The sequence below is a fragment of the Pollicipes pollicipes genome, unplaced genomic scaffold (genome assembly GCF_011947565.3).
Source record: "Pollicipes pollicipes isolate AB1234 unplaced genomic scaffold, Ppol_2.1 Scaffold_5724;HRSCAF=6776_pilon_pilon_pilon, whole genome shotgun sequence".
NCBI lineage: Eukaryota > Metazoa > Arthropoda > Thecostraca > Pollicipedomorpha > Pollicipedidae > Pollicipes > Pollicipes pollicipes.
The window spans coordinates 50,660,770-50,687,335 of record NW_023596746.1 but is presented as its reverse complement, the minus strand read 5'-3'; the positions used below and the strand labels follow the sequence as shown (position 1 = coordinate 50,687,335).

Here is a 26,566-nt window from a genome sequence, read left to right as displayed (position 1 = left end):
CGTTGATGTCTTTTGATGAGGCTATCCCTTTTGAGCGCCTATGAAATCCTTGCTTATCGTCGTTTGCCTGGGTCTAACAGGGTACTACACGTGCAGGATTGTAAAGCTGTTTTGACGCAGTACTTTGATTAGTCAATTTGTACAGGTGGTGCGGGCGGTGGACATGCATCACAGTTGGTGAAATACTTGGTTGTATCACATATACGATCGCGGTGAGTTATAATGAGTCCATTACAGTTAGAAGTTAAAACCCAAAACTGGCCAAAGCTTCCAGCGTCACTTTGGTTTCTACCACCTCATTGTATTGGCTGCAATTCAGAAGATATCTTATCAATAAAGAGAGCTTATCTTGTTAAGAAAGTGCTACGTAAATATCAGGTTCCCATAATATGTAATAAGTTAACTAAAAATTATAGTTGTGACGTAACGAATGTAACAATTATAGGGGATAATGATTGCTGGATTTATTTCAAACCAAAATGAATAACCTGTCTCTCGACGCCAGTGTGTTCCTGTCTTGAAAAGTGTTGAAAAATCTGGAGTTGCTGGGGTCCTCTGCCATCGAGCTGTTTGAGGTCGTCTGCTTCAATTTCATACGTCAGTTCGCGGCCAAATGGTGCCAGGCCGGCGGTGTCGCCGCTTACATCGCCGATGGCGAGAGCGGCCGCGCGCAGCTCGTGTGGGACTCGCCTCCGCGGCGTCAGGCTGGCCTCGATTGGAGCCCCCCCCCCCCCCCCCGCCCTCTCACCTGCTCCGACTGAGCAGCGAGCGGATCCTGCCTGTCCACTGGCGACCATCTCACGGTCACCTGTGGGCTGTAGCAGGGGACCTTACCGGACCGCAGCTGCACTCAGTGACGGCCGAGCGCCTGTTGACGGTGTCACGGGCTGCGTCTCACTTTCCTGCCCCAATCAAAGTTGATAAAACAGCAACTACGTCCCGTCATCATATAGTTGAGGATCTTTTGCCACATAATGAACACAATGCTCGACATAGGTGCTGCAGTCGTAAGGAAGCACTGTTCTTGATTTTACTCCTGACCGTGCTTGACCTATGCGAAGTCACGGTTCCCAAAGCTCTTTGCGTTTTGATGAGAACTATAGGGATAATCTAGTAATGGGCTTGGTACGTCCGTAGGAAGTTTATTTCATCTCATAACTAAGATGAGATGGGGCTGGCAGGCCTTCCCAGTTCAGGATACTGAAGGCTCTTTCAGGGACTGGAGGTCTGGGGACCCTGTACTTAATGTTTGAGGTACTGAAGGTCCTGTCGAATAAATGCAAGATATTTGTTCTAAAACATACGAGCCAACAGTGGCGTGCCCCATGGTGCACCACGCTTACTGCATGATTGATCTGTGGTCCATTAGCACGCGGAGCCAAAGTGAATAGTAAACACGCCTTTCACGACCTCCAGCGTTCCTGCGTGAATCAGCTCACCTGGCGCCAGCACCCGCCTCGCCACGTGCGTGGCGTGTGGATCTGGCTTTCTCTGCAGCGAGTCGCGACTAGTTCACCCCCTGGAGTGCAGTCTGTACAGGCCACGGTTTGTGCAGACCATGCTGCCTGGCCGCGCCAGGCCCGTGTCCTGAACTGCCCTCTGAGCGGGACGGCGTCCGTGGGCTTGTGCAGACCATGCTGCCTGGCCGCGCTAGGCCCGTGTCCTGAACTGCCCTCTGAGCGGGACGGCGTCCGTGGGTTTGTGCAGACCATGCTGCCTGGCCGCGCTAGGCCCGTGTCCTGAACTGCCCTCTGAGCGGGACGGCGTCCGTGGTTTTGTGCAGACCATGCTGCCTGGCCGCGCCAGGCCCGTGTCCTGAACTGCCCTCTGAGCGGGACGGCGTCCGTGGGCTTGTGCAGACCATGCTGCCTGGCCGCGCCAGGCCCGTGTCCTGAACTGCCCTCTGAGCGGGACGGCGTCCGCGGGATTAATGAGGCCGCAACGTCCCCCGGGCCTCATTGCTGCGCGCGGCGCTATTCGGTGCATCTGCGACCTGGCTCGGCCCGGCCGGCGGCGTGGGTGGCTGGACCGCAGCGGAGGCTGCGGACCCGGCGCGCCTCCGCCTACCGCCGGTCCCCACAGTGGCGGTCGAGCCCGAGCGCACTGCTCGCGCCTGTTCCCGCGCGCCAGTCACGGTCACCATCTCAGTGTGTCGGGCCGCGCTCGGGTCGAGAGGAGGCGGAGCCGTCGCGCGGGTAACCGGCCCGGTTCATTTCCAGCGGCGGCAGTGAGGGCCGGTGACACGTCACGCCCCCAGTAGACGCCTCGTTAGGAGCAGTCGCCGGGGTAACAAGGTACCGTGCGTACGCCCCGTCCGGTGTAGACAGCGTTTGCTAGAGGTAGAGGGGTCTGGTTTGGAATGATATCAGGTATGGAGGTCGGCAACATGCTACTGTTGTTCGCTCCGGGTAGACAGTCGTCTTAGCAGCTGAGATTGGGACCTTACAGCCTAGCATAGTGCAAATGCACCGAGAGGGTCACTTCCTGAACACACATCGCCCCAGTCAACTGTGGACTGGTTAGACCGGTTCTAGATCACCGTACCAGTAACGCAGGGTCTGGCACCCTGTTAGCAAGGCACTAAACCCCCTAACAAGCGGGACTTCCGCACCTTACTCGGCTTTCAACGCATGCAGGTATCAGACGTCAATGCTGCGTTAGCAGCCGGTGTTGCTTGCGCGATGCGTAGATGGTGGCGATGCAGTGCACCAGGCAACGAGTCGCCGGTCGTAGAGCACGCTAGCAGCGGACATGCGTAGTCTGGTGAACCTCAAATCGTGGCTGATAGTCGGGAACCCCATGACGTGCTTCACAGTAGCTGACAACAGGCAGAGTGTAGGGTACTTTGCTGGCACTGACCGATCAACTCCGCTTTGGGAGACGACTTGGAAGAATCTTGCGACTGAACGCACGGGAAATAGAGACCTGCTCACCCCAATCAACTCGTTGATGCACCGCAACAAGTTGTTACGGAAAGTGCTCCCAGTTCCGAACACCTGCGCTTGCTCTCAGTAAGACTATTGCCTGAAGCACACTTTGACTGGCGTCCCTGAAACATATAGGAGTATCCTGTATGTAAATACATTTGATGAAAAGACAAAATTGCTATTGCCAAAAAGCCCCATGCTATGTAGTCCGTTTGAAACCGAGCATCCGGCATTTGGATGTTATGGGCGTTTGCTCTTATGAAGGCGTCGTTAACTAATGGCTACCTTTTGCACGGAGGTCCAGATATTACAACGGCAAGCAGCTCCATGGGATAACGCCTCCTAATTAGCACTTCAGCGAGGACGGGCATGGCAGTGGCGTTCTTCAGTATTTGCATTCAGGCACGCCAGCGGCGGACGTGTCAATGACACACTTTTCACAATAAAGCCACAGCTCACGGTCAGTGAGCTCGGTCAAAGACTCGGCCCTGCTGAACAGTGGCTCTGCAATGCAGTCAGCTCGTTACCGTTCTGGACCCGCTGGGAGGGCAGGGGGGTGGGGACGCTCACGTGCTGTCCAGGGCCGGGCCGGCCGCCGGGATTAACGCCGGCTGCCCACAGCGCGATCGACCCCAGCATTCGCTCACGGAAGCGGCCGATTGTGAACGCTCGGGCCGAGGGGCCGGCCGCCAACGTCGCCATCGCGGCCCTGAAGACGACACTGGTGCTGTGCACCAGAAGCCACCGCGGCAGTGTCAGGGGTGTCAGCTGACGTTGGTGTGTCGGGACGACGCTGTAGTGTCAGGGGTGTCAGCTGGCGTTAGTGTGTCAGAGACGACGCTGTGGTGTCAGGATGCCAGCTGACGTTGGTGTGTCAAAGACGATGCTGTGGTGCCAGGGATGTCACCTGACGTTAGTGTGTTGGAGACGACGCTGTGGTGTCAGAGTGCCAGCTGACGTTAGTGTGTAGTGTGTGTTAGTGTCACCTGACGTTAGTGTGCAGTGTCAGGGATGACGCTGTAGTGTCAGGGATGTCAGCTGACGCTGGTGTTTCAGAGACGACGCTGTAGTGTCATGGATGTCAGCTGACATTGGTGTGTCAGGGACGACGCTGTAGTGTCAGGGATGTCACCTGACGTTGGTGTGTCAGAAACGACAAGGCAGCGTCAGAGACTATGTCACTGCTGCGTCAGAGGAACATCAACACCATGTTGGAAGCCATCACTGCAAAGCCTGAGAGGGAGGGCAGGGGGAGGGGGTCGCCGCGGCATCAGAGAAGCCTGCTGTGTCATTGTGGTGACAGGAGGAATCACTGTAGTGACGCACGTCTCTTTTCAAGTGTCAAGAGATTTCCACTCCGGTCCAAGGATCTCACCGTGTCTGTCCAGTTGGCTAGGTTCCGGGTACGTTCTCAGGAAGGCCTGGCCAGCCAAACAATCAAGTGGATACCTGGCTATTACAAGTGGATACAGCGTTGGAAGCGGCCCTAAAAGTTACTCGAACACGGATCAAATACGCTGCGATGTATCCTGGTGGAGCAACTGCCACACGGTGTACTGTGTATGCCGAGTTGGCTGCACATTTCAACGGCGGTGAAGTTTGAGCGCCGACGCTGCCCTCCAGCTGTGAACAGTGATCAGCCGCAGGTGTTGTGCGCATGGTCTGCACCGTTGGCAAAGGGGCGGTGACAAATCGCCCAATTGCAAGTCTCTTCAGGGTGGGTCGGCGCTGAGTGAATGGGACCTAAACTGGACCATCGCTAGGCTGGGGCTGCTTTCAGGAATCCGAAAACACTGAGTCAAATTTGTCCGCATTCTGCTTTTTATCGTAGGGCTCCTTCGTCCTGTGTTTTTAATAACTGATCTTATTTATACTGCACCAGGTCACTCAAACTTGTTCCCTCTTAAAGGCTTGCATGGAGAAAGTTGAAAAACTGGCACCAGCCGCTTCAATGACCAGGGTATATGTCGCGTTCCAAAGTAAAATGCCAGCACTGTGAGCTCGTTTACGGCCACGACACTACGTGGGTTCAAATTACGCGAATGGTGTCCATATTTCCTTTTCAACGCGGGGAAATGTTAACCACTGGCGTCGGCATCACCGCCTTTACGACACGTAAAAGGTTCCGCGACCCTTAACGTAAATCTGGCTCCGTGAGCGCAGTGTTTGGTGTTCGGGAAACATCGGTGCCCTCGGACTAGGACCACAACTATCTCTGCCTAACAGGGACCGGATCCCGAAAAGGTCGACTTCAAACGCTGGAAACACAGAAGAGAGCAGAGTCTAATGAACGTGATAAATGCCGTAGACAATTCCGAATGGCATTAAAAGTTAGATTATGTGGTAGAGCTATGACTTCGAATATGTGTAAACCCGCATAACCTTTCTTCGTGCTGACTGATTTTTCTGTTATGCCTGTCAACAGGCGTTGGCAAGTGTGTGGCAGGCATTTTAAGTTTCAGAAACGGGGATAATGTGGTCCGTCTTAATGGTCAGCTTCCAGCAAGCTGAGAGGACTGGGCTGAAGTGGTCACGTCATCGTCCCAAACCCTGTTTTTGACCTGGATTGTGCCGCTGGGGCGCGAGGTCAAGATCTTAGCCCAAACTTATATGTAGGCAGAACTGCTGAACTGCCCGGAGCCGCCCTCGCTGAGTTGTAGGTCAGATTTCTAAAAATGAACATTACCACAGCTCCGACTTTTTCCGACTCATTACCAACGACATGAGCAGCACCTGCCATCAGAGTACGCTGACTGTGCTGCGCTTCCGGCCATCACACCGCCATTACCAGCGACATGAGCAGCACCTGCCATCAGAGTACGCTGACTGTGCTGCGCTTCCGACCATCACACCGCCATTACCAGCTACATGAGCAGCACCTGCCATCAGAGTATGCTGACTGTGCTGCGCTTCCGACCGTCCACCGCCATTACCAGCGACATGAGCAGCACCTGCCATCAGAGTATGTCGCCTGTGCTGCGCTTCCGACCATCACACCGCCATTACCAGCGACATGAGCAGCACCTGCCATCAGAGTATGTCGCCTGTGCTGCGCTTCCGACCATCACACCGCCATTACCAGCGACATGAGCAGCGCCTGCCATCAGAGTATGCCGCCTGTGCTGCGGTTCCGGTCATCACGCCGCGCCATCAATCATTACACCAGCGTGCACTGTGACGTTTAGACATGTTTCAGTGCGTGCGCCGAGTCCCACACGTCAGACCGTCGGGCCCCGAGCGGTACACTGTCCACCATAACCGCACCACCGCTCCTCCTCTGACGCCCACGTCGGTGCTCTCTCGTCGGATGGAGAGGGTGGGAGGGGAGCGGGGGGAGGGGGGGGGCTGGGCGGGCGCCAGCGACCCTCTCCGCCGCCGTCGCCGCCCGCCGACCGGCCCTGTGTGGGCCGAGGGGCAGACAGCTGCGCACGGTAGCCGCAGCTGCAGTGCTCTGTTGGTCTGCCGCGGAGAGACCCGCCACTGCCGAGTGACGCCGGCGGCCGTTGGCAGGACTGGACGACAGCTTGCGTTATCACAAAGGGGCCTAGCCAGTGTGTGCATGAGCGCTATCTTAGAGAGGTGACAAACTGGTGTGTTTACGAGTGCGCAAATGTGAAGCCAACGATAGGAAAAAACACCTGCAGGGTCGCGAACATGATGATAGATGTTTAAATAAATCATGAAACACGCACGCCAATTGCACGAAGTTGCCCCATCTGTGAATCTGAACAAGACTTCCCACTTCGACCAGCAACGAGACTTTCGTGAGCCCCGGAACAGAAGCTGTCGCCAGCGGGCGATCAGCGCCTGCTCTTAGAGCACAGTGCCGAACAGCTGCCCCGACCGGGTCTGAGTGGGCGCAGCCTCGGTCTCACAGCTGGTTGTCTCATTCTGGAATTGGGCCACCGATGGGAGGTCGTGGGGTGGCCGGTCGCCATACATCGGCACACAAACGGGGTCAGCCAACGGCGATAGTGACGCGTTGTCACGGGGATAGCGGTGGCGAGCAGCGTGGAGAGAGAGGGAGGAGGATAACTGATAAAAGCAGGTGAGCCGACGAGAGACGCGGTGGCGAGCAGTGTGGAGAGAGGAGGAGGATAATGATAAAGCAGGCTGAGCCTACGGGAGAGACCGCGGGGGAGAGCAGTGGGAGAGAGGGAGGAGGATAACTGATAAGCAGGCTGAGCCTCGAGAGACCGCGGTGGCGAGCAGTGTGGGAGAGAGGGAGGAGGATAACTGATAAAGCAGGCTGAGCCTACGAGAGACCGCGGTGGAGCGAGCAGCGTGGGGAGAGAGGGAGGAGGATAACTGATAAAGCAGGCTGAGCCTACGAGAGACCGCGGTGGCGAGCAGGGGGAGAGAGGGAGGAGGATAACTGATAAAGCAGGCTGAGCCTACGAGAGACCGCGGGGAGAGCAGTGTGGAGAGAGGGAGGAGGATAACTGATATAAAGCAGGCTGAGCCTACGAGAGACCGCGGTGGCGAGCAGTGTGGGAGAGGGGAGGAGGATAACTGATAAAGCAGGCTGAGCCTACGAGAGACCGCGGTGGCGAGCAGTGTGGGAGAGAGGAGGAGGATAACTGATAAAGCAGGCTGAGCCTACGGAGACCGCGGTGGCGAGCAGGTGGGAGAGAGGGAGGAGGATAACTGATAAAGCAGCTGAGCCTACGAGAGACCGCGGGGCGGGGAGAGCAGTGTGGGAGAGAGGGAGGAGGATACTGATAAAGCAGGCTGAGCCTACGAGAGACCGCGGTGGCGAGCAGTGGGAGAGGGGAGGAGGATAACTGATAAAGCAGGCTGAGCCTACGAGAGACCGCGGTGGAGAGCAGTGGGAGAGAGGGAGGAGGATAACTGATAAAGCAGGCTGAGCCTACGAGAGACCGCGGTGGCGAGCAGCGTGGGAGAGAGGGAGGAGGATACTGATAAAGCAGGCTGAGCCTACGGAGAACCGGGGGAGAGCAGTGTGGGAGAGAGGGAGGAGGATAACTGATAAAGCAGGCTGAGCCTACGAGAGACCGCGGTGGAGAGCAGTGTGGGAGAGAGGGAGGAGGATAACTGATAAAGCAGGCTGAGCCTACGAGAGACCGCGGGGGAGAGCAGTGTGGGAGAGAGGGAGGAGGATAGCTGATAAAGCAGGCTGAGCCTACGGGAGACCGCGGTGGCGAGCAGTGTGGGAGAGAGGGAGGAGGATAACTGATAAAGCAGGCTGAGCCTACGAGAGACCGCGGTGGAGAGCAGTGTGGGAGAGAGGGAGGAGGATAACTGATAAAGCAGGCTGAGCCTACGAGAGACCGCGGTGGCGAGCAGTGTGGGAGAGAGGGAGGAGGATAGCTGATAAAGCAGGCTGAGCCTACGGGAGACCGCGGTGGCGAGCAGTGTGGGAGAGAGGGAGGAGGATAACCTGATAAAGCAGGCTGAGCCTACGAGAGACCGCGGTGGCGAGCAGTGTGGGAGAGAGGGAGGAGGATAACTGATAAAGCAGGCTGAGGCCTACGAGAGACCGCGGTGGCGAGCAGTGTGGGAGAGAGGGAGGAGGATAACTGATAAAGCAGGCTGAGCCTACGAGAGACCGCGGTGGCGAGCAGTGTGGGAGAGAGGGAGGAGGATAACTGATAAAGCAGGCTGAGCCTACGAGAGACCGCGGGGGCGAGCAGTGTGGGAGAGAGGGAGGAGGATAACTGATAAAGCAGGCTGAGCCTACGAGAGACCGCGGTGGCGAGCAGTGTGGGAGAGAGGGAGGAGGATAACTGATAAAGCAGGCTGAGCCTACGAGAGACCGCGGGGGAGAGCAGCTGTGGGAGAGATGGGAGGAGGATAACTGATAAAGCAGGCTGAGGCCTACGAGAGACCGCGGTGGCGAGCAGCTGTGGGGAGAGAGGGAGGAGGATAACTGATAAAGCAGGCTGAGCCTACGAGAGACCGCGGTGGCGAGCAGTGTGGGAGAGAGGGAGGAGGATAACTGATAAAGCAGGCTGAGCCTACGAGAGACCGCGGTGGCGAGCAGTGTGGGAGAGAGGGAGGAGGATAACTGATAAAGCAGGCTGAGCCTACGAGAGACCGCGGTGGCGAGCAGTGTGGGAGAGAGGGAGGAGGATAACTGATAAAGCAGGCTGAGCCTACGAGAGACCGCGGTGGCGAGCAGTGTGGGAGAGAGGAGGAGGATAAACTGATAAAGCAGGCTGAGCCTACGAGAGACCGCGGTGGCGAGCAGTGTGGGAGAGAGGGAGGAGGATAACTGATAAAAGCAGGCTGAGCCTACGAGAGACCGCGGTGGAGAGCAGTTGTGTGGAAGAGGGAGGGAGGATAACTGATAAAGCAGGCTGAGCCTACGAGAGACCGCGGGTGGCGAGCAGGTGTGTGAGAGAGGGAGGAGGATAACTGATAAAGCAGGCTGAGCCTACGAGAGACCGCGGTGGCGAGCAGTGTGGGAGAGAGGGAGGAGGATAACTGATAAAGCAGGCTGAGCCTACGAGAGACCGCGGTGGCGAGCAGTGTGGTGAGAGAGGGAGGAGGATAACTGATAAAGCAGGCTGAGCCTACGAGAGACCGCGGTGGCGAGCAGTGTGGGAGAGAGGGAGGAGGATAACTGATAAAGCAGGCTGAGCCTACGAGAGACCGCGGTGGCGAGCAGTGTGGGAGAGAGGGAGGAGGATAACTGATAAAGCAGGCTGAGCCTACGAGAGACCGCGGGGGCGAGCAGTGTGTGAGAGAGGGAGGAGGATAACTGATAAAGCAGGCTGAGCCTACGAGAGACCGCGGTGGCGAGCAGTGTGTGAGAGAGGGAGGAGGATAACTGATAAAGCAGGCTGAGCCTACGAGAGACCGCGGTGGCGAGCAGTGTGGGAGAGAGGGAGGAGGATAACTGATAAAGCAGGCTGAGCCTACGAGAGACCGCGGTGGCGAGCAGTGTGGGAGAGAGGGAGGAGGATAACTGATAAAGCAGGCTGAGCCTACGAGAGACCGCGGGGGAGAGCAGTGTGGGAGAGAGGGAGGAGGATAACTGATAAAGCAGGCTGAGCCTACGGGAGACCGCGGTGGCGAGCAGTGTGGGAGAGAGGGAAGAGGATAACTGATAAAGCAGGCTGAGCCTACGAGAGACCGCGGGGGAGAGCAATGGAGACAGAGCTCTGCTGATACCGAGCAGGGAGTGGCAGAGTGGGGGAAAGCGGTCGGAGAGCGAGAGGCCGACCCCAGCCGGTCGATTCGCCCCATCGATAGGCCCGATCAGCTGGCCAGACGGCCGCCGCCACCGTCGGCGGATAATGAACAATTGGTGCGACCACCACTGCCGGCCTAACCGACCCGGAGAGGAGGACCGCCGGAGGCCGGCGGCTCACCGCGACCGGCCGGCGGCGGCGCCGAGGCCATCCTCCTCCGCCCCGCCTCGGGGGAGCGGAACGGAACGGGGGAGGGGGGGGGGGGGCGGGCGGCCGACCGACGCGGCGTGCGAGTGGGACGCGGGGCCGAGGAGTGCGCGCTGCGGAAGGGTGGAGAGGGGGGAGGGGCTCGGTCGGCGCGGCGCGGCCGGCGCCGGCTCCGATCGGCCACCTCTGCGCCCCGGTCCGCCCTAAGGTCGCTCCGGGCCGTCAGTGGCCGTCGGCAGCGGCCGCCGTCCGCCCGCCCGAGACCGGGCCAGCAGAGCGCGTGATGCGAGCTTCGCAGGTGAGCCCAGCGGTCCGGGCTGGAGGGAAGGCAGCTGGCATGCCGACCCGGCTGGCTGCTCTTAGTATGCGCTGCGGCGGTGACTCCATCTCTGGGGATGGTCAGCTGCCAAGAAGTCTTCAATTCTCGTTCAAAACAGCCTGACAAAGGTTTGGCGCAGACAGCTCATACATGGCCTAGACAGGTGCTGCAGCCACTGGTTGGCGTCGCGCGGCGAGCGCAGATGTCCAGCCAATCCCCAGCGGCGTGCTTTGATGCCGTGCCCGCAGGCGTAGATAAATCTCAGAGCCATGCGTTTTGGAACCGCCCTTTGAGCATTGGGGTGGGACAGTTCGGTATTCAATGATTGCAGTGCGGCTTTAGGAATGCGGGATTGCCCAATAGGAAAGAATCGTGAGGAAAGCGACCCAACGCACTTTTATTATATTTAGAGGGTTTTGGTGCATCACAAAGACATCCTTTGTTAAAGGTGTAGAAGGTTATAGAGTTCCGTCTTCGTGTGGCATATTTCTTTTGGCAGGGAGTTTGTCTTTATGCCGTAATGATTTGGCGGAGGTTTGGTAGTAATGCAGGTGCCATCAGAGACAGGTCAACGAGAAATTTGTGTTTGGTAGGTCCAATTATTCCATAGTTTGCTAGGACTAATGGCTCCATAAATGACGTCAGTGGTGGCTGTGGTTGAGGTCACTGTGACAGGAGTGATAGATGCATCCTACGAACGCACGATTAGCACTTTGCCTGCATTCCGGGCTCAGTGATGCATCATGTACGTCAAGCATGCGGAGCGAGCAGGCGCCTGCGGTGTTTGCAGACACGTTCGCAACTCGGTGGCACTGGCCCTATTTATGTTCTGGTCCCTTGCCGGCTAACCCGGCATTGCTGCGTCACCATGGACAACTGAAACGCGCACTCAGGAGCGTTTGCGACCTTTGTTGGTCCAGTAGGACAGTACTAGCCTTCAAGGTGATGTGCGTTTCTTTGAGCAAATCATTCACCGACAGCATTCAAGGTCCTTGCGCTCCTGCTTCCGATGACCGATTTAAAACACAAAGTGGCGTGGTCAGCTTCCCGCGCTGGCCGGGGAACTTGACTTTCCAGAAACGGTTTTCGATCACAGCTCAAAACCTAGCTCGCGCAGCAGCACCAAATTTACCGTTTTTGCTGAATCTAGCCTTTTTGCAAATTGGAAGCTTTATCTACCAAGGTCAGTGGCCTAAGCCAGGTCAAAGAAGTCAACTTTCAAAAAGCTTTCACCACGCATACATTTTGTGTGCGTTATTTGCCATTGCCTTAACTCGCATAGCAATAGAGCGTGAGAATGCCTACAGTTTGGTTATTTCAGAGTTTTCAAAACATGCAGGTCGAGTAACTTAGGGTGAGGTCAACTTTTGCTATAAGCTTGTGTTTTGTTCAAATTTGCACCCATTTTTGTGTAGTTTTGATGTTTGCATATCAGGAAACAGGTACTTACTGACATGCACAACCATCATATGACTACAAAGCACATGTAATTGGCCTATATCTTGACCTAACTCTATGGGTTTCTTCTGCAAATTACATGCTGAGCTGAAAATAGGCAGCTAAATGAAGTAACTCGGGACACAGAATTAGAATATTCCACTGAAAACATGGTACGATATCATTCTGATGCACAATGAAGTCACGTGCAGACATTCAAGGTCATATGAAGTCATATGCGGTCAATAACCGCCGTCGTCAGTGGGGAAGAGGTTAAATGAACGAGTGCAACGCGTGTATTGTGTTTATGAATTTGACAACGCATAATTTCAAGTACCAACGTGTCTGTCACCGGTTTGTACAAATCAATTGTCAAGCGTCGAAAAAACTGTGTTCTATATAGAGCTATGCAAGAGCTATGCGATCTTGAGTACCTGTAGACGCACTACACACTATTGTTGACCACATAAAATCATTGCATCGGTCATTGAAACCCGGTTGGTACTTCAATTTTTGCACTTGGATAGCTCATGACTTTGGCCATAGTTGACCTCAGTTGACCTCTAGTTAAACTTAAGAAAGCATTTCTGTATCTGGGATGTTTTTCCCATAGCTGCACTTAACAAAATGAATTTAATCAGAAGCACAATGTGAGAAAAACAGAAAGGTGCTGTTCTTGCAGGCTGCTGGTAGACTAAATTTGAACGGTGACATGACCTAACCTCACTCGCATGGTCGAGGTGGACTCTGAATTTCTTTGTTTTATGGTTCAATATCCGTCTTGACGAATTAATATATATGTAAATATATATATATATATATATATATATATATATATATATATATATATATATATATCGACCGCATTTTCCAGAACAACCGTTATTTCCATTTCGTGACCTCTGGTGGCCTCAAATTTGACTCAAAGTAAAACAAAAATTGGTATGCATTCTTCATGCTTTAACAAGATCTTTGCAGAGGTACGTTTGTTTGTCTTGTGCAACGTCTGAAAGCTGGAGATCCCAGGGAAAAGTCAACTTCCCTCGGCCGGGGACGGTTGTCTTAGACCTCCGGCCGAGGTTAAGTTAAAGCATCGCTGATGGAGACAACGAAATATTTTACTTCATATAAATGATGAAATGCAGCAAGGCGTATCGGTTTCTAATGTTTTTCGGTATGTGTTTATATATATGTTGAGCATGCTTGCCGTTCATGCACGTGAAAATGCAAAAGTTTGAAAAGCTTACCATTTTCAAGAAACCAGTATGCACCATACAGCACACATGAAGCCGCATAGAATAACAGCATGCAATTGCAGCCTGGGTTCATAGTTTGCATTCTGTACAATAAAGTTCAGTCAAAAAGGGGGAAGAAAATCCAGAGGCTTTCTATCACCCTCCATCACACAAGCCTCTCCATTGACGAGGGAAAGTTTGTATGGAACGTATCTGTGGGTCTACTGCCTCCATCCTACAACTAGGGCCGTACATAAGCCGTGCCAACAGATCAATAGCCCCTGGTGGCGCACCACACTTCTCAAATGTCTCCGATCGCGTCCTCCCGATAACCAGTCGTTCGGAGCCCCGGCGGCAGTGCACAAAAACTGCGGACGTATCCATCTGCGGAGGCGATGCCGACGCCCGGGCGTCCGCTCTCGCTGCCGATATGACCTTTTGATTGGTGGCGCGGCGCGCTGCTGACCTTTGGCGCTCGGTCGGCAGGAGGGGCTGGGACAGTGGTTCCCACTGGACGCCGAGCTAGTGATGAACAACGGCGAGGTAGTTGGCACGCGGGGGCCCACCGGAGACCAGGCGCTGCTGGACTGCCGCTTCGAGGTGCCATTCGGTGAGTGAGTCGACGCTCGGTCCCACCGTGTCCTTCCCCGGCCGGCAGCGGAGCTCGGTCGAGCACAGCCCGCCGCACGACCCCGATACCGAGCCAATTGCTCTCGCTGTATCACGCTTGCTGATCAGTTGCGGCTGACTCTCAGCCTGTGACGTCTGAGTGAGGCACGCCGGTCAGTAGCCGCTCTGTCTGTCATGCCAATCGGTCACTCCAGTGTCATCTGTGTCAATCGTCTCAGGCTCTGTTGTATTTGACAGTCGGTCACCCCAGTGTCATCTGTGTCAATCGTCTCAGGCTCTGTTACATTTAACAGTCGGTCACCCCAGTGTCATCTGTGTCAATCGTCTCAGGCTCTGTTCCCCTTGACAGTCGGCCACCCCAGTGTCATCTGTGTCAATCACCTCAGGCTCTGTAACTCATGTCAGTCGGCCACCCCAGTGTCATCTTTGTTAATCACCTTAGGCTCTGTTACTCACGTCAATCGGTCAGCCCAGTGTCATCTGCGTCAGTCATCTCAGACTTTGTTACCCTTGTCAGTCGGGCGCCGCTGCGTTTGTTGTCAGTCGGCCGCGGACGTTATAATCATGTCGGCCATTTTGGAGCCTTGCCAGTTCTATCGGTCTGTTGCAGCCGTATCGGCTCGAGGCAGTCGCCGAGCTCTGCCGTCGTTTGTGAGAGCTCTTCAGCGGGCTAACGACCGCTGTCCTGGTCCGTTCCAGACATGATGGACTGCGATGCGGGCGAGCTGCAGCGAAAGCTGGAGGTGCTCAACTCGGTGATGGCTTCGGAAACGGTGCCGCCGGGTTACGGCGGCGGCACGGGTGGGGCCGGCGGCGGCCGGCACCTCCAGCTGCAGCAGACATGTACGCCCAACCACGACACACACAGTTAGGGCTTACACTTTTAGTCGTTCTCTTCCTCTGTGTGTGCCTGTCCGTCCGTCCGTCTGTCTGCCTGTCTATCTGTTTTGTTGGTCGGTGTCCACGGCCTTCCGCTCGCCCCCGTACGTGCCGCCACCGTCCGCGCAGCGTCGGCAGTGTCGCTCTTTTCCACATTGCACCCCGCGTCCCGAGCTGCCGACCGGCGCACGACTCTGGTCAAAGTAACTGCACGCATCAGGCAAATCCACCGGCACAGCGGCGAGTATTGCCACCGTGCGAACTATGTCCCGCAGTGTCCACCTGAGCGCCAGGTGCAGGTGTTGAATTGCAGTATCACCCAGCCCCCACGCTGGTCTGCTCATGGCTTTAAACTCCCCGGTTCGAGCTGAACAGGCTGTTGGATGTTACTCGACTCGTCTGCTGCCGCATCCCTCCCCCTGCCCCTCTTTTTCTCTTCTTTTCTATTTCTCTCTTCTGCATGAGCCGTCCGCTTTCTGAAAATGTCTGCACATATCTTGCTGACATGATACATGTGTAGCACATAAAACCGTTGAAGGACCTGGTCGCTGTCGGAGGTGAGAGCGTGCCTGCCGTTGGCTGTTTCATAAATGTACGCTGACATCGGCGCTTAAGTCAAGGAATTCCACGAAACGAATCGCTGCCGCTGGGCATCGTTGCTGCTACTGTCGGGTGCGGCAAGTCACCTGTTTGGCAGCATTTATAATTCCGCAGAGCACCTCTGCAATTCCATTCACAAATCTCATCCAAGGCTCCTAAGCTGGGACTAAAATACCCGACCCATTCAACTTCCGTTGCTATGATGTTTGCCGCCCACTCCGACCAGCACACGCATCCATATGCAGACCGTTCGGGCCCCATGCCCAGAAGTGCAGTTACATAACGGCCCCCGATCGTGACGGCTCCGTCTGACAGCGAAGGACAGCAACCGCGCTTCCTCACCAGTACTGCGGTGGACGGTGTGGTCCGCTCTTCCTCACCAGTACTGCGGTGGGCGGTGTGCTCCGCGCTTCCTCACCAGTACTGCGGTGGGCGGTGTGCTCCGCGCTTCCTCACCAGTACTGCGGTGGACAGTGCGCTCCGCTCTTCCTCACCAGTACTGCGGTGGGCGGTGTGCTCCGCGCTTCCTCATCAGTACTGCGGTGGACGGTGTGCTCCGCGCTTCCTCACCAGTACTGCGGTGGGCGGTGTGCTCCGCGCTTCCTCACCAGTACTGCGGTAGACGGTGTGCTCCGCGCTTCCTCACCAGCGCTGCGGTGAACAGTGTGCTGATGACCTGCCGCTGTAAATAACTCGCCGGTAGACTGACACCACACGAAGCAGTGCGCCTTACCGTCTCTTCACGGCCCATACTAGGCTCATGTCCTACTTGGAACTGGCACCCAATCGCGAATCAGAGCGCTGCTCCAGCAAGCGGATGTGCTCTTGAAGGATGAAGGCTTGTGAAAACATGTCACCAATACATTGCCCACCACAGGGTATATTTTGATAACCCACTTCAACTCTGCAAGCCTTCTCCACGCGCGCTGTCAGTGCTGCACCTACGCAAATGTCAGGTGCAGCGTGATTTATTTGATGGCAACTCAAAGCCAAGCTGGAGGCGCGCGGGCAATACCGTAATCTGAAAGCTCAGCGCTCATATATAGTTCGTACGGACTTCCTGGGGATAGCCAGCGGGCAGAAGAAGGCTCTCACACTTATTGCGATCGGCCTGCTCCTAATTTCGGTACGCTCCCAAGCGCTGTGGGAGCTATTGGTGCAAGGCGGGCGCAGCGCCGATCTTGATTGGTATTGGATACTGCTGCGCGCGCCTCTCTGTGAGACACTATTCATTGCTCAGTTGGGACGCACGTTCCACAAACGTGCGCGCTGAGAGTCGCTCAGCACTCGCGCCTCTCGGGGAACACTGGACTGATGCCGGTGTTCGTATGGACACGTTTGAGCAGGTGGGGCTTAGTCAGAGAGATTGGTTGTATAACGGTTATATAAAAGGGTAGAACGGTGTCGACGGTCTTGAAGCGGCTGACAGGCTGCGTTTGTTAGGTCGCTGAACGCGCACTAGACACATTGGAAGGCGGTCCTTCGCTGAGTGTTTGCAGCGAACGTGGTTATGTTTTTGAGCACAACATTTTGTTACGCCTGTGGTCTAAAAAAAAATTGGCTGTGGGGAGCACTGGTGGTTTCTTATAAAATAGCTCTTGCCCTTTTTCCTTCATCAGAGTTAACTTGGAACACTTTATTATTGCTCATTTTGTATCCCTTAATAACCATCCAAATCAGGTTTTAGCAGCGTTTGTTCGATTGACAATTTTGTTTGAAATTTTCAGAATACGATTGCTGGTTTTATGCCCTGCTCTTGCTGAGAAAATTGACGAATGCGTAGCTGCTCATGTAGCCAATCCTTCCACAAATCAGTCATATTTGAACTGTCATTTATTTCTATATCGCGCGCGGACTAAATTGCTCCGCTTCGCACCAAACTAATTGAACGAACTTGGTGTGACGTTTAATAAATCACTGTCTCATTGTCAGAAGCTTTCCCCTGAATCCATACGAAACGTTAATATCGTTACACGCCCATTACAGTAGCGCACACGCCACACGCGCCCACCCACACGCCCACGCCCTCTAAGAGTTGACAGCGCAAAACCAGAAAATTCTAACAAATCGATCACTTTTGATACGCACTGTATGATACGTTCGCGCGTTTGGCGGGAGAGCTATACTCTGAATTGCCAGTCAGCGGGCGTACCTCTTCCGGATCAGTTTGACCTCGGCCTGTCCGCCTGCGTCCCCATTCCACCCGGGCACGGACATCAACCAGCAGGTCATAGTAAACCTGGCCTGGCATAATCTGGCTGATGCCAACAAGCTTTCCCGACCTGCCTGACCAGACCTAGCGTTAACTTGGCCCAACGCCTGACCTGACCTGACGCTGACCTGGGTCAGCCAGTCGTCCCAAACCGCCCAACATGATACAGGCCCTACTGAGCCACGCCACCGGACCTGACACTAACCCAGTTCATTCGGCTATGACCACCTCGACCTGACCTGACATGACACGGGCTAAGCTGCCCTGCCTGGTCCGCTAGACGCCCACTAGCTGACCCGCCTGACCTGGCCGGGTCGGCGGGTCGGACGGCCCCCGCCGCCCAACTGCGCCCTGTCGTGACGGGCTCACCGCCGCTAAAATTAGATGGGCCGCCGGGTCGGCGCCGGCCTGCCGGCCTCATCATTACCCGGCGCGTTCGCACGCCGGTATGGGGGTGACGTCAGCGACAATGCAACCGGCAGGCACGGCACACGGGGACGGCGCACCGGGCTGTCCGGTGACGGGCGGCACGGACACGCGGGCGCCACACACGCGGTCACGTGACCGGAGCCTGGCGCCGCTTGCGGTGCTGCCAGCTGTTCTGTGTCGCCGGACTTCGAGTGGCATACCCACTGGTGTCACTGTTATAGTATTTTGGACTCCATTTCTGCATCATTGATTTTTGTATTATTAATCACGACAAATGCCAGCTTTGACTGGAAGGCAGCTTTGAAAAAGCAAGCCTAGGGCAGACCACGGGTTTTATGCCGGGTCGGGTGGGCGGGTTCTCGCACCTCCTGCAGCTAAACTTTGCTCAGAGAGACCAGAATTCGGTGAACTACCATGCTGGGAAGTTGACCGCTCCAGAACACATGAATGAATAAGAAAGAGTTCAGTTCAGTGATCCCAAATGAAATTGTTTTTTCCGCAACGGTTCATGGAATTGCCATACCATAAAGTGGAAGCAGATGCTCCAGTAAAAAGCTGGCAAAGGCAATTCCAGGATCGTTGATTCGCATGTGTGTTGAAGCATGACTGTCACTGTCGCGACATCGGCCGCCCGCTGTCAGCCTGAGCACGTCATCTCATCGCAGCTGGGGTATCCGAAGACAGCGACTACACCAGCGACATCGGCTACCCCATCGGCCAGAACCCCAACTCGTCGGCATCGCAGTACCTGGGAGCGGCAAACAGCCTGGCCGGCGGTCAGGGCTACCCACATCACCAGCTGTCGCCCGGCTACCCTGGCCAGCACCAGCTGTCGCCCGGTTACGGAAGCGGAGGTTACCCGGCTCACCCAGAGATGTCGCCCAGCTCCGCCTGGCCCGAGGACGAGCTCTACTACAATAGCCGGCCGCCCGGTCGAACTGTCTCCAGGTAGGTGCAGTTGAAGGCACGTTCTCAATTATTCCGCTACAAAAATACAGGCCAATGCACTGCTAGTCCGGTGATTCTGTTCTGTTCAACGTCACGGTAAAAGGGCGGTAGCCAGAATGGTGGTGTCGCGGTAACTTGACCCGAAAAGCAGCGTGCCCAGCTATCTGCCCAACTTTCCTCTCGCACAGTTTTATCCTAAATTATCCCGACGCCCTGTCTCACCGAGGCACGCCGTGGCCGTCAGTTATGAGTTGACCTCATGGCTACCCGGCGAAGGTGTCGCCCGATTGTCCACACAAACCCCAAGAATGGTTTTGTGTGCGCGACCCTGAAGGTTGCCGGCGACCTGCGTCTTGAGACTACACACACTCGCTTTACCCAAGCCGTCTCGCCTCAACTGTTATCAGCTGTTGACTAGTGGGGTGAATGTGTCAGTGTCGACAGACCGGGCGATTGTGTCAGGCGTCGCCCAGTCAGGTGCAGCGCCGGGTGTCGAACGATCGGATGACTGTTGGCTGTGTCAGATGTCGATCAATCGGACGGCTGCGTCAGTTCTATCGGCCTATCAGTCTGTATAGGTCTATCGTGCGTTTTGTTCCAGGCATGAGTTAATCAGATTCCTGTGTTTCATGTCAGTTGATGGCTGTGTCAGACATCATCCATCCGGCTGGCTGCGTCAGCTATCGGCTGAGCGTGTGCTGCTCCAGTTGTCTGCCGATCGGATAGCTGTGCCAGATATCAATTGACCGAATGGCAGTGTCAGGTGTCATCCGGTGAAATGGCCGTGCCAGGTATAGGCGCCGGTGCTGGTGCCCTCCCGTGGCCGCTGTGCAGGCGCGATCGAGCCCCTGTTTCCGTGCCTGGTCGATCGGGCGGTGGCCCTCACGCAGGCCCTCCCGCCGTCCACAGCCAACAGGGCCAGCACGGACAGCGGCCGCGGCACGCAGCCAGCTCCGCATCTCAGCCGCAGCGGCTCACGCGGAACGGTGAGTCATCCCTACGCTGAGAGCGGCACCGCACGGGGTTTGCATGTTATGTGTAGCACGCGCCCATCAGCTAAAGGAAATGCACGTTTTTTTCTCAAACTGGACGGGTTACAAAGACAGGCAGAATAACGTTGAAGAGGTGCAGCGGTGGTAGGCTTTGTTCTGCAGATCGTTTTGTCCCCATGGAGTGACGCTCACAAATGTATGGTGATGCTATCACATGACTTCTACACGATCAGCGGACGTGACTGTGTCCACCTTTAACATCCAAACACAAACAGCTATTCTAAAGCATCTAACGTGTAACATACGATATTTTGTCCCTAAAATAACTAGCATGTGTTGCCATAACACTCTGGCGGGTATGTCCAATACGTAATATGCCCTTGGTAGGTTTAAGTGGTTTACTCTAGTATTGGACGATTAATCTTGAATAAGTACCCATTTTGTTTGACAAGTTTTGCAAAACTGTAAACGTTGCGACACTGAACTCCACTGTGCTTTCACTTCTTCACAGAGCAAGTGCATCATACATCATACATCATAATGCATTTCGTTTCTGGAGGAAAACGCGTAAAATCCTTTAATCTTAGACCTTTCGCGTGCCCGGGTTGCCAGTTGAATGTAATGCGTTCGGGTCAGAGGTCACGGTCCACCCTGGGGCCTCGATAAGGGGGAGAGCCAGAGACACCAAATCCGCGGGCAGGTAGAGCTCTTTGTAAACTCACTTGTATCACACTCCTAGCCCCATACATTCCGGTCAAATAAAGCCACACCCAAAATTGGCGTCTGCTGTGCGTCTCGGAAACCAGAGGCACGGGGTTCGACTTCTCGCGGTGCCCGCCCCTTCTACCAAGGTGAGAGGCAGGCGACATCATGTACACCCTCAGTAACTGAGCGCGTCGCAAAGATCCAGTGACATGGATGACGGTAGATCGCAGTCCAAAGTGCACTACGACCGCCCCATCCAACCAGATGCAACCTAGACACCTTTATTATGTAAAGTTTACTTGTGTTCATTTAAGGTCAGTGACGTTTTTTGACCTTTCGAAGGCCGAAATTTCCAAACCCATGGAGATTACTTTTATATTTGAATCTCCAACCACCAAGAGGTACCATTGACGACATGCTCGTTGAAGCAAAAGGTAGAGTGAGGTCACTTCAGGTCAGTGGCCTCCCTTGAACCTTGTGAGGTCAAAATGATAAAAGCTGTTGATGTCCATGTAATTGAGGGGTTTGACATGACAAAAGCGACCCAACAGAGTAAGTTTTCCGGTAAGAAAGTTGCTTAGTAGTGACCTTGGATTGACATTTATACCGGATGATACAAGGTCAATGAAATTGGTCGCAATCCTTATTTTAACTGCATCGTTGTGTAGGAAGCCATTCCATAGTTATAAGACTTCAGGGTTACCTTCGCTGGCAGCTATGGCCTACACGTAACCTGCTACAGGTCGGTGACTTTATAAGGTATATGCAGCTTTCAATAGCAAAAAATAGGGTATTAAGTTGTCTTCGACTGGTTAAAGGCTGTGGAGGCTACGTCGCATTGTTCGGAACCAGAACCAACTCAGAGCGACCAATTTAATACCCAATCGAGCGCGTGAACAAGGCACGACGAAACGCCGCTGCAATCAGACTAACGTCCGAACATCAGACAGTTTGCTCTCAGTTCGCTCTCAACAGCTCGTGACGCCGAGAGCGCAGTAATTACTCCCAAACCTTTCCGCCGGCACTGATATCTATTCTCGAATACGCAACAGCAGCCAGTGGCACCGATCCAGTCTTTGCGCGGACCAGAAATAGGCCGACACCTTTCATCCCGTCCAGTTGGTCTGCGGGGGAGTGAACCCGTCTGTGTGCACGCCTGGGCGGGGGAGTTAGCCGCCTGGCGCCGGGCCGTGTGGGCTGCCCCTGTCCCGGTGAGTGACGTCATGGGTTGACGTCACGGGTGGCGCGGGAGGGGGTGGCTGGCCCGGATCTCGGCGCCGCCGCCGCCGCCGTCGCGCTACCGCGAAACGCTTTATCAAGTACGCGGTAAACGCTTTATCGGGTGGGCGCGGTGACTGGTAGTCCTGTCGGCGGCGTTTTTACCCGCCATGTGACCCAGCGGGACGTAATTGGCTGGCCGAATATCCGTCATTCGGCTGCCTCGGCTGCGCGAGCCGCTGTCACCTCGCCTGGTTTCAACGGTGCAGGGGAAGTACACGTTCAATTTTATCTAACGCCACCATGCACTTAGACTTTTGTGGCAACAAACTGATGCATATCAAGTTTGCTCATCATATACCAAGTAGATCAAGACACTCATACTGATAACTACCACACAAATGAAGTCGCCACATACGGTGTAAAACCGCACAGCGCAGCACAGCAGTCATTTTTCACCTTTCCGAGAGCAGACCTTTCCAAGTGGTACTATTGCTCGGTGACTTGATTACTGACACTCAAGAAGCTGAGACGTTCGGTCCGTGTGTAAAGGGATTTGACTGAACAAAATACTTTGCCCTACACCAAACAGCTTGTCATAGTTTATTAAGAAATTGAATGAAGTGTTGCGCCAACGATCACTTCGCTAGCGAAGGCGACAATAATAACTCAATCACTTAATACGCGATGTGAGCTGCAGATCCGCGATATCTCTTACATTGGATGACTGCATTTATCCGTGCTATTACACCTGGCCTCCTGTGCCCATGGCTATCACAGCTATAATAAAAAAGTGCTTGACAAACAGTGACACATTGCGAGACAGCAACACACAAATGGTAAACTGTTCATCGGTGCTTACGTGGTTTGCTGTGCGACTTGACCCGACCATTGTGCCTTGACCTGACCCGTACGCCGTGACCTGACCCGTGGTTCGTAACCTGATCCATGTGCCGTGACCTTATCCGTATTCCGTGACCTGACCCGCGCGCCATAACTCGATCCGTGAGCCGTGACTTGACCCGTGTGCCGTGACTTGACCCGTGTGTCGTGACCCGATCCGTGTGTCGTGACCCGATCCGTGCGCCGTGACTTGACCCGTGTGCCGTGACCTGATCCGTGTGCCATGACCTGCCTCATCTTCCGTGACCTGACCCGTGTGTCGTGACCCGATCCGTGTGTCGTGACCCGATCCGTGTGCCGTGGCCTGACTGGTGTCGGGGCCGCAGTCTCGGAGACAGGCCGGCGCCACAGTCTGGAGCGCCAGACGACCCTGTACGAGGAGCAGCCGGCGGAGGGCGACGTCTTCGCGGACGGGTGGCCGGCCGAACGCCAGAGGTACTATTGCCATGACCCGTACAGGGCCGACCCGGCCGCTCAGTTTCCGACCATCAGGTGAGCCACCCTCCAGGCGGATTGGTGGCGCATGCGCTCTGTGAGTTCGGATGTTCCTGCTCCCTCTCAGAGGCGTCCTGACTTCGAGCGCTGAAGCACCGATTCAGACCGCAGGTGATGCGCACCCCCGCTATCTTTCCGAGACCCCCTGACTCTCGGTGGGCATGCAGTTAGAGCTCCGTCTTTCGTCACATCTGGACCGCGAGAGTGTGTACTATCGTACGCGAGTGTTGTGTTTGTGCCCCGCGCCGCTTGCTTGGCTTACACAACCACTCAGTGTGCGGATGTTTTTGTGTCTCACACGCAGATGCTGCCGAAATGTCAACGCTCGCCCTTGCACCAAGACACTTGTGTTGTTTGTAGACTTCAACGGTGACACTGAACGAATTTGAGGCGTAGTAGGTCATTTGCATGCATGAAATGGCGGTAAGACGTCTGTTGCAGGTCGTACAACTCGGCGAGCTGAGCGGTTGGTGGACGGTCCAAACGCCCCCAGTCTTGCCCACACTTCTGCAATGATAAGCGTTTGAAGTTGTTAGTTCGAAAAGCGGTCGTTCCGTTTGAAAGGCGGAGGCGGTTCTCCGAAGTCGATTGATCGCTCTGCTGCGGCTCGTCGTCTGTCTTCCTCCGCACGTGACGGAAACGCGTTACTATTCCCGCCGTATTCCGCCGGTGATATTTTAAAATGGTCGTGCCGTTGTTAACAAAACGCATTCTTATTTTTGCGCCTACTCCCCATGGCAGCACAGCTTTTTCACTGGCCGATGGCGGCTCGCAAGGCCTGACTGCTGATTTCACTCTAGGCTTCTCTGACCCAGCTATGCGCGTGTCCTTTCCAAACTTGGGAAAAAACGGGGCCATTTTTATGTTGAGTGTTCATCCCGACATAATATTCGTACATTTCGGGGAGGTCTGTGTCAGTGCGTGTGTGTCTGATTCTGCAATTTTTGGGGTCCGCGTTCGCGCCAGTGGAAGGTTTCTTGAGGCGAACTAGGTGTTCACAGACAGAAAGTAAGTGGTAAGGATTTTTTTTGTAATTAGCCACATTGCCAGCCCGAGAACTTTACATCTGATCATAACGGGCCCTAGAAGATCAGACGAAAGATAGTTCCAACAGACCAGCAGCCAGGTCGGATCACACACAGAGTGAGGGAAGTGTCCCCTGATGGTCAGTTACGTTGGACACGCACTAATTTAGGAGGTCAGGACTGCTGACCCAGATCGACTGCTGACTGTGGCGTGGCCTGTGCTCTTTTATGCAAGATTTCGCCGTTCCGAATCAAATGTCAGTGCTTCTGGACTAAAGGTCAAAGGCCAGTGGTTCTCCAGCAGCGGTCAGGGGTCACGGCGTCGCCGGCTGCCAGACTCCTGCGCCGTGCGGCAGACATCTGTATGCGAGGCGCGCGCTCTGGGCGCGCCGACAGAGCTGGACACGGGTGGCGAGCTGACAGAAATGTTCCGTACCGGTGACCCGCACAGTCGACTGAGTTCAAGGTCACTTAGTTCAGGCGAACTCTGGATGGGGCATTTAGTTCGGACGGACTCAGGGCAGACAGCTCAGTCCGGACGGACTCAGGACAGACAGCTCAGTCCGGACGGACTCAGGGCAGACAGCTCAGTCCGGACGGACTCAGGACAGACAGCTCAGTCCGGACGACTCAGGGCAGACAGCCAGTCCGGACGGACTCAGGGCAGACAGCTCAGTCCGGACGGACTCAGGGCAGACAGCTCAGTCCGGACGGACTCAGGCAGACAGCTCAGTCCGGACGGACTCAGGACAGACAGCTCATCAGGGACGGACTCAGGACAGCAGCTCAGTCCGGACTCAGGACAGACAGCTCAGTACAGGACTTAGGACAGACAGCTCAGTAGGGACGGACTCAGCCAGTCCGGACGGACTTAAGACAGACAAATCAGTACAAAACTCAGAACAGACAGCTCAATACAGGACTTTAAAAAGGGAGCTCCAAACATCAGGCGACACAGACCACTAAGGTTTTCACACCGACACAGACCACACACTGATTCAAGACAAGAGACGCATGACAAAGTGCTCAGGATGCGTAGCCCATCACAGGTCACCTAGGGCAGGTCGCTGGGGAAAAGGTGGCTCGGAACAATCGGCTGATTAGAAGTGGCTCAAGACAGGTTACTAAGGCAGGCTGTTCAGGGTGGCTGACTCAGAACGAGTGGTTCGTGACAGACTACACTGGACAGCCTGCTCAACAACAGCGACTGGCGACAGGTTACCAAGGGCAGGTCACCCAGGACAGGTGACTTAGGGCGGGGACCCAGAATGGCCGATTTGCCCATGGCAAAGCGCTTAATGCATTGAGGATGTGTTTGAATTTGTAACTGCATTAAGTTTGCAGCGTGCCGTAGTGTGCCACAGCACGCAGCGAATCGCAAGCACTTCATAGCCTTGACATCATTGCATCCTCATGGCATCCCTCCTGGACGTGCCTTTAATCTAATTCATGTTTCAATCCATGGAATCCCATTTGTCGCACGCCAACATTCACCTAAAGAGCAATGCGGTGTTCTAATATGGGCCATAGAGATGCTACTTTGCAGCGGGCTAGCCCACTGACGTCAAACATAACTGCGCTCGTGTGTTGGCGCGCCGGGTGATGGCGGGGGCAGGGGAGGGGAGGGGTGCCACCTGAGCGGTGTCCGGGCCTCAAGAGCACGACCTTGAGCGGCAGCACCTGTACAAAATCGATCGGCCACGTTTGATGGACGGCCGTCGGGCACCGACGGCGACGCAACGCCACAGACGGTTCTGCCCATCCGAGCCCCAGCCGCGGCTCTCCACCGGCACCCACCAGCGGCTCTTCACCGGCACCCACCAGGGGCACTCCACGGGTACCCACCAGCGGTCTATCTCTTTGTACATTCCAGATGTTCCGAACCATGCCGGGCTGGGAGGTCAGCTTCTACCGCACGCGGCTTCAAATCAGACCATCGCATTTGGGCGCGAACCATGTGTGATGCTTGCGAGTCACAGTGCGTTGCAGAGATGTTCGAGTCATCGTGGTTTCAAACATTGCATGAACACGTTGGCCCACTTCTATGTGATATGGCGGATGAGCATAACCACGCCCCCTTTGCTTCAGTTATGTTTTGAAGATGGTGTAGGCTAACCGGTTGACTCGTGGTTGCTCTGTCAAGCACAAGAAAAGGAGTGTTTATGCGTTGCATTCTGAACGGCGTGTTTGCCTTTTTAATCACACTATCGCATTTGACGTGGTCACTTACAGCACTGCTGGACGCACT

General features: G+C 55.1%; 1 protein-coding gene across 1 annotated transcript in view; it reads left to right on the top strand.

The window, feature by feature from the left end:
* LOC119103160 (phorbol ester/diacylglycerol-binding protein unc-13) overlaps positions 1 to 26,566 on the top strand; it is a 39,238-nt gene that overhangs the window by 9,123 nt on the left and 3,549 nt on the right. Inside the window, exons 5-9 of the mRNA XM_037226610.1 lie at positions 13,769 to 13,892; positions 14,612 to 14,755; positions 18,698 to 18,980; positions 19,890 to 19,966; positions 23,125 to 23,233. Coding sequence (XP_037082505.1) covers positions 13,769 to 13,892; positions 14,612 to 14,755; positions 18,698 to 18,980; positions 19,890 to 19,966; positions 23,125 to 23,233 — 737 coding nt within the window. The remainder of the gene's footprint in view (positions 1 to 13,768; positions 13,893 to 14,611; positions 14,756 to 18,697; positions 18,981 to 19,889; positions 19,967 to 23,124; positions 23,234 to 26,566) is intronic.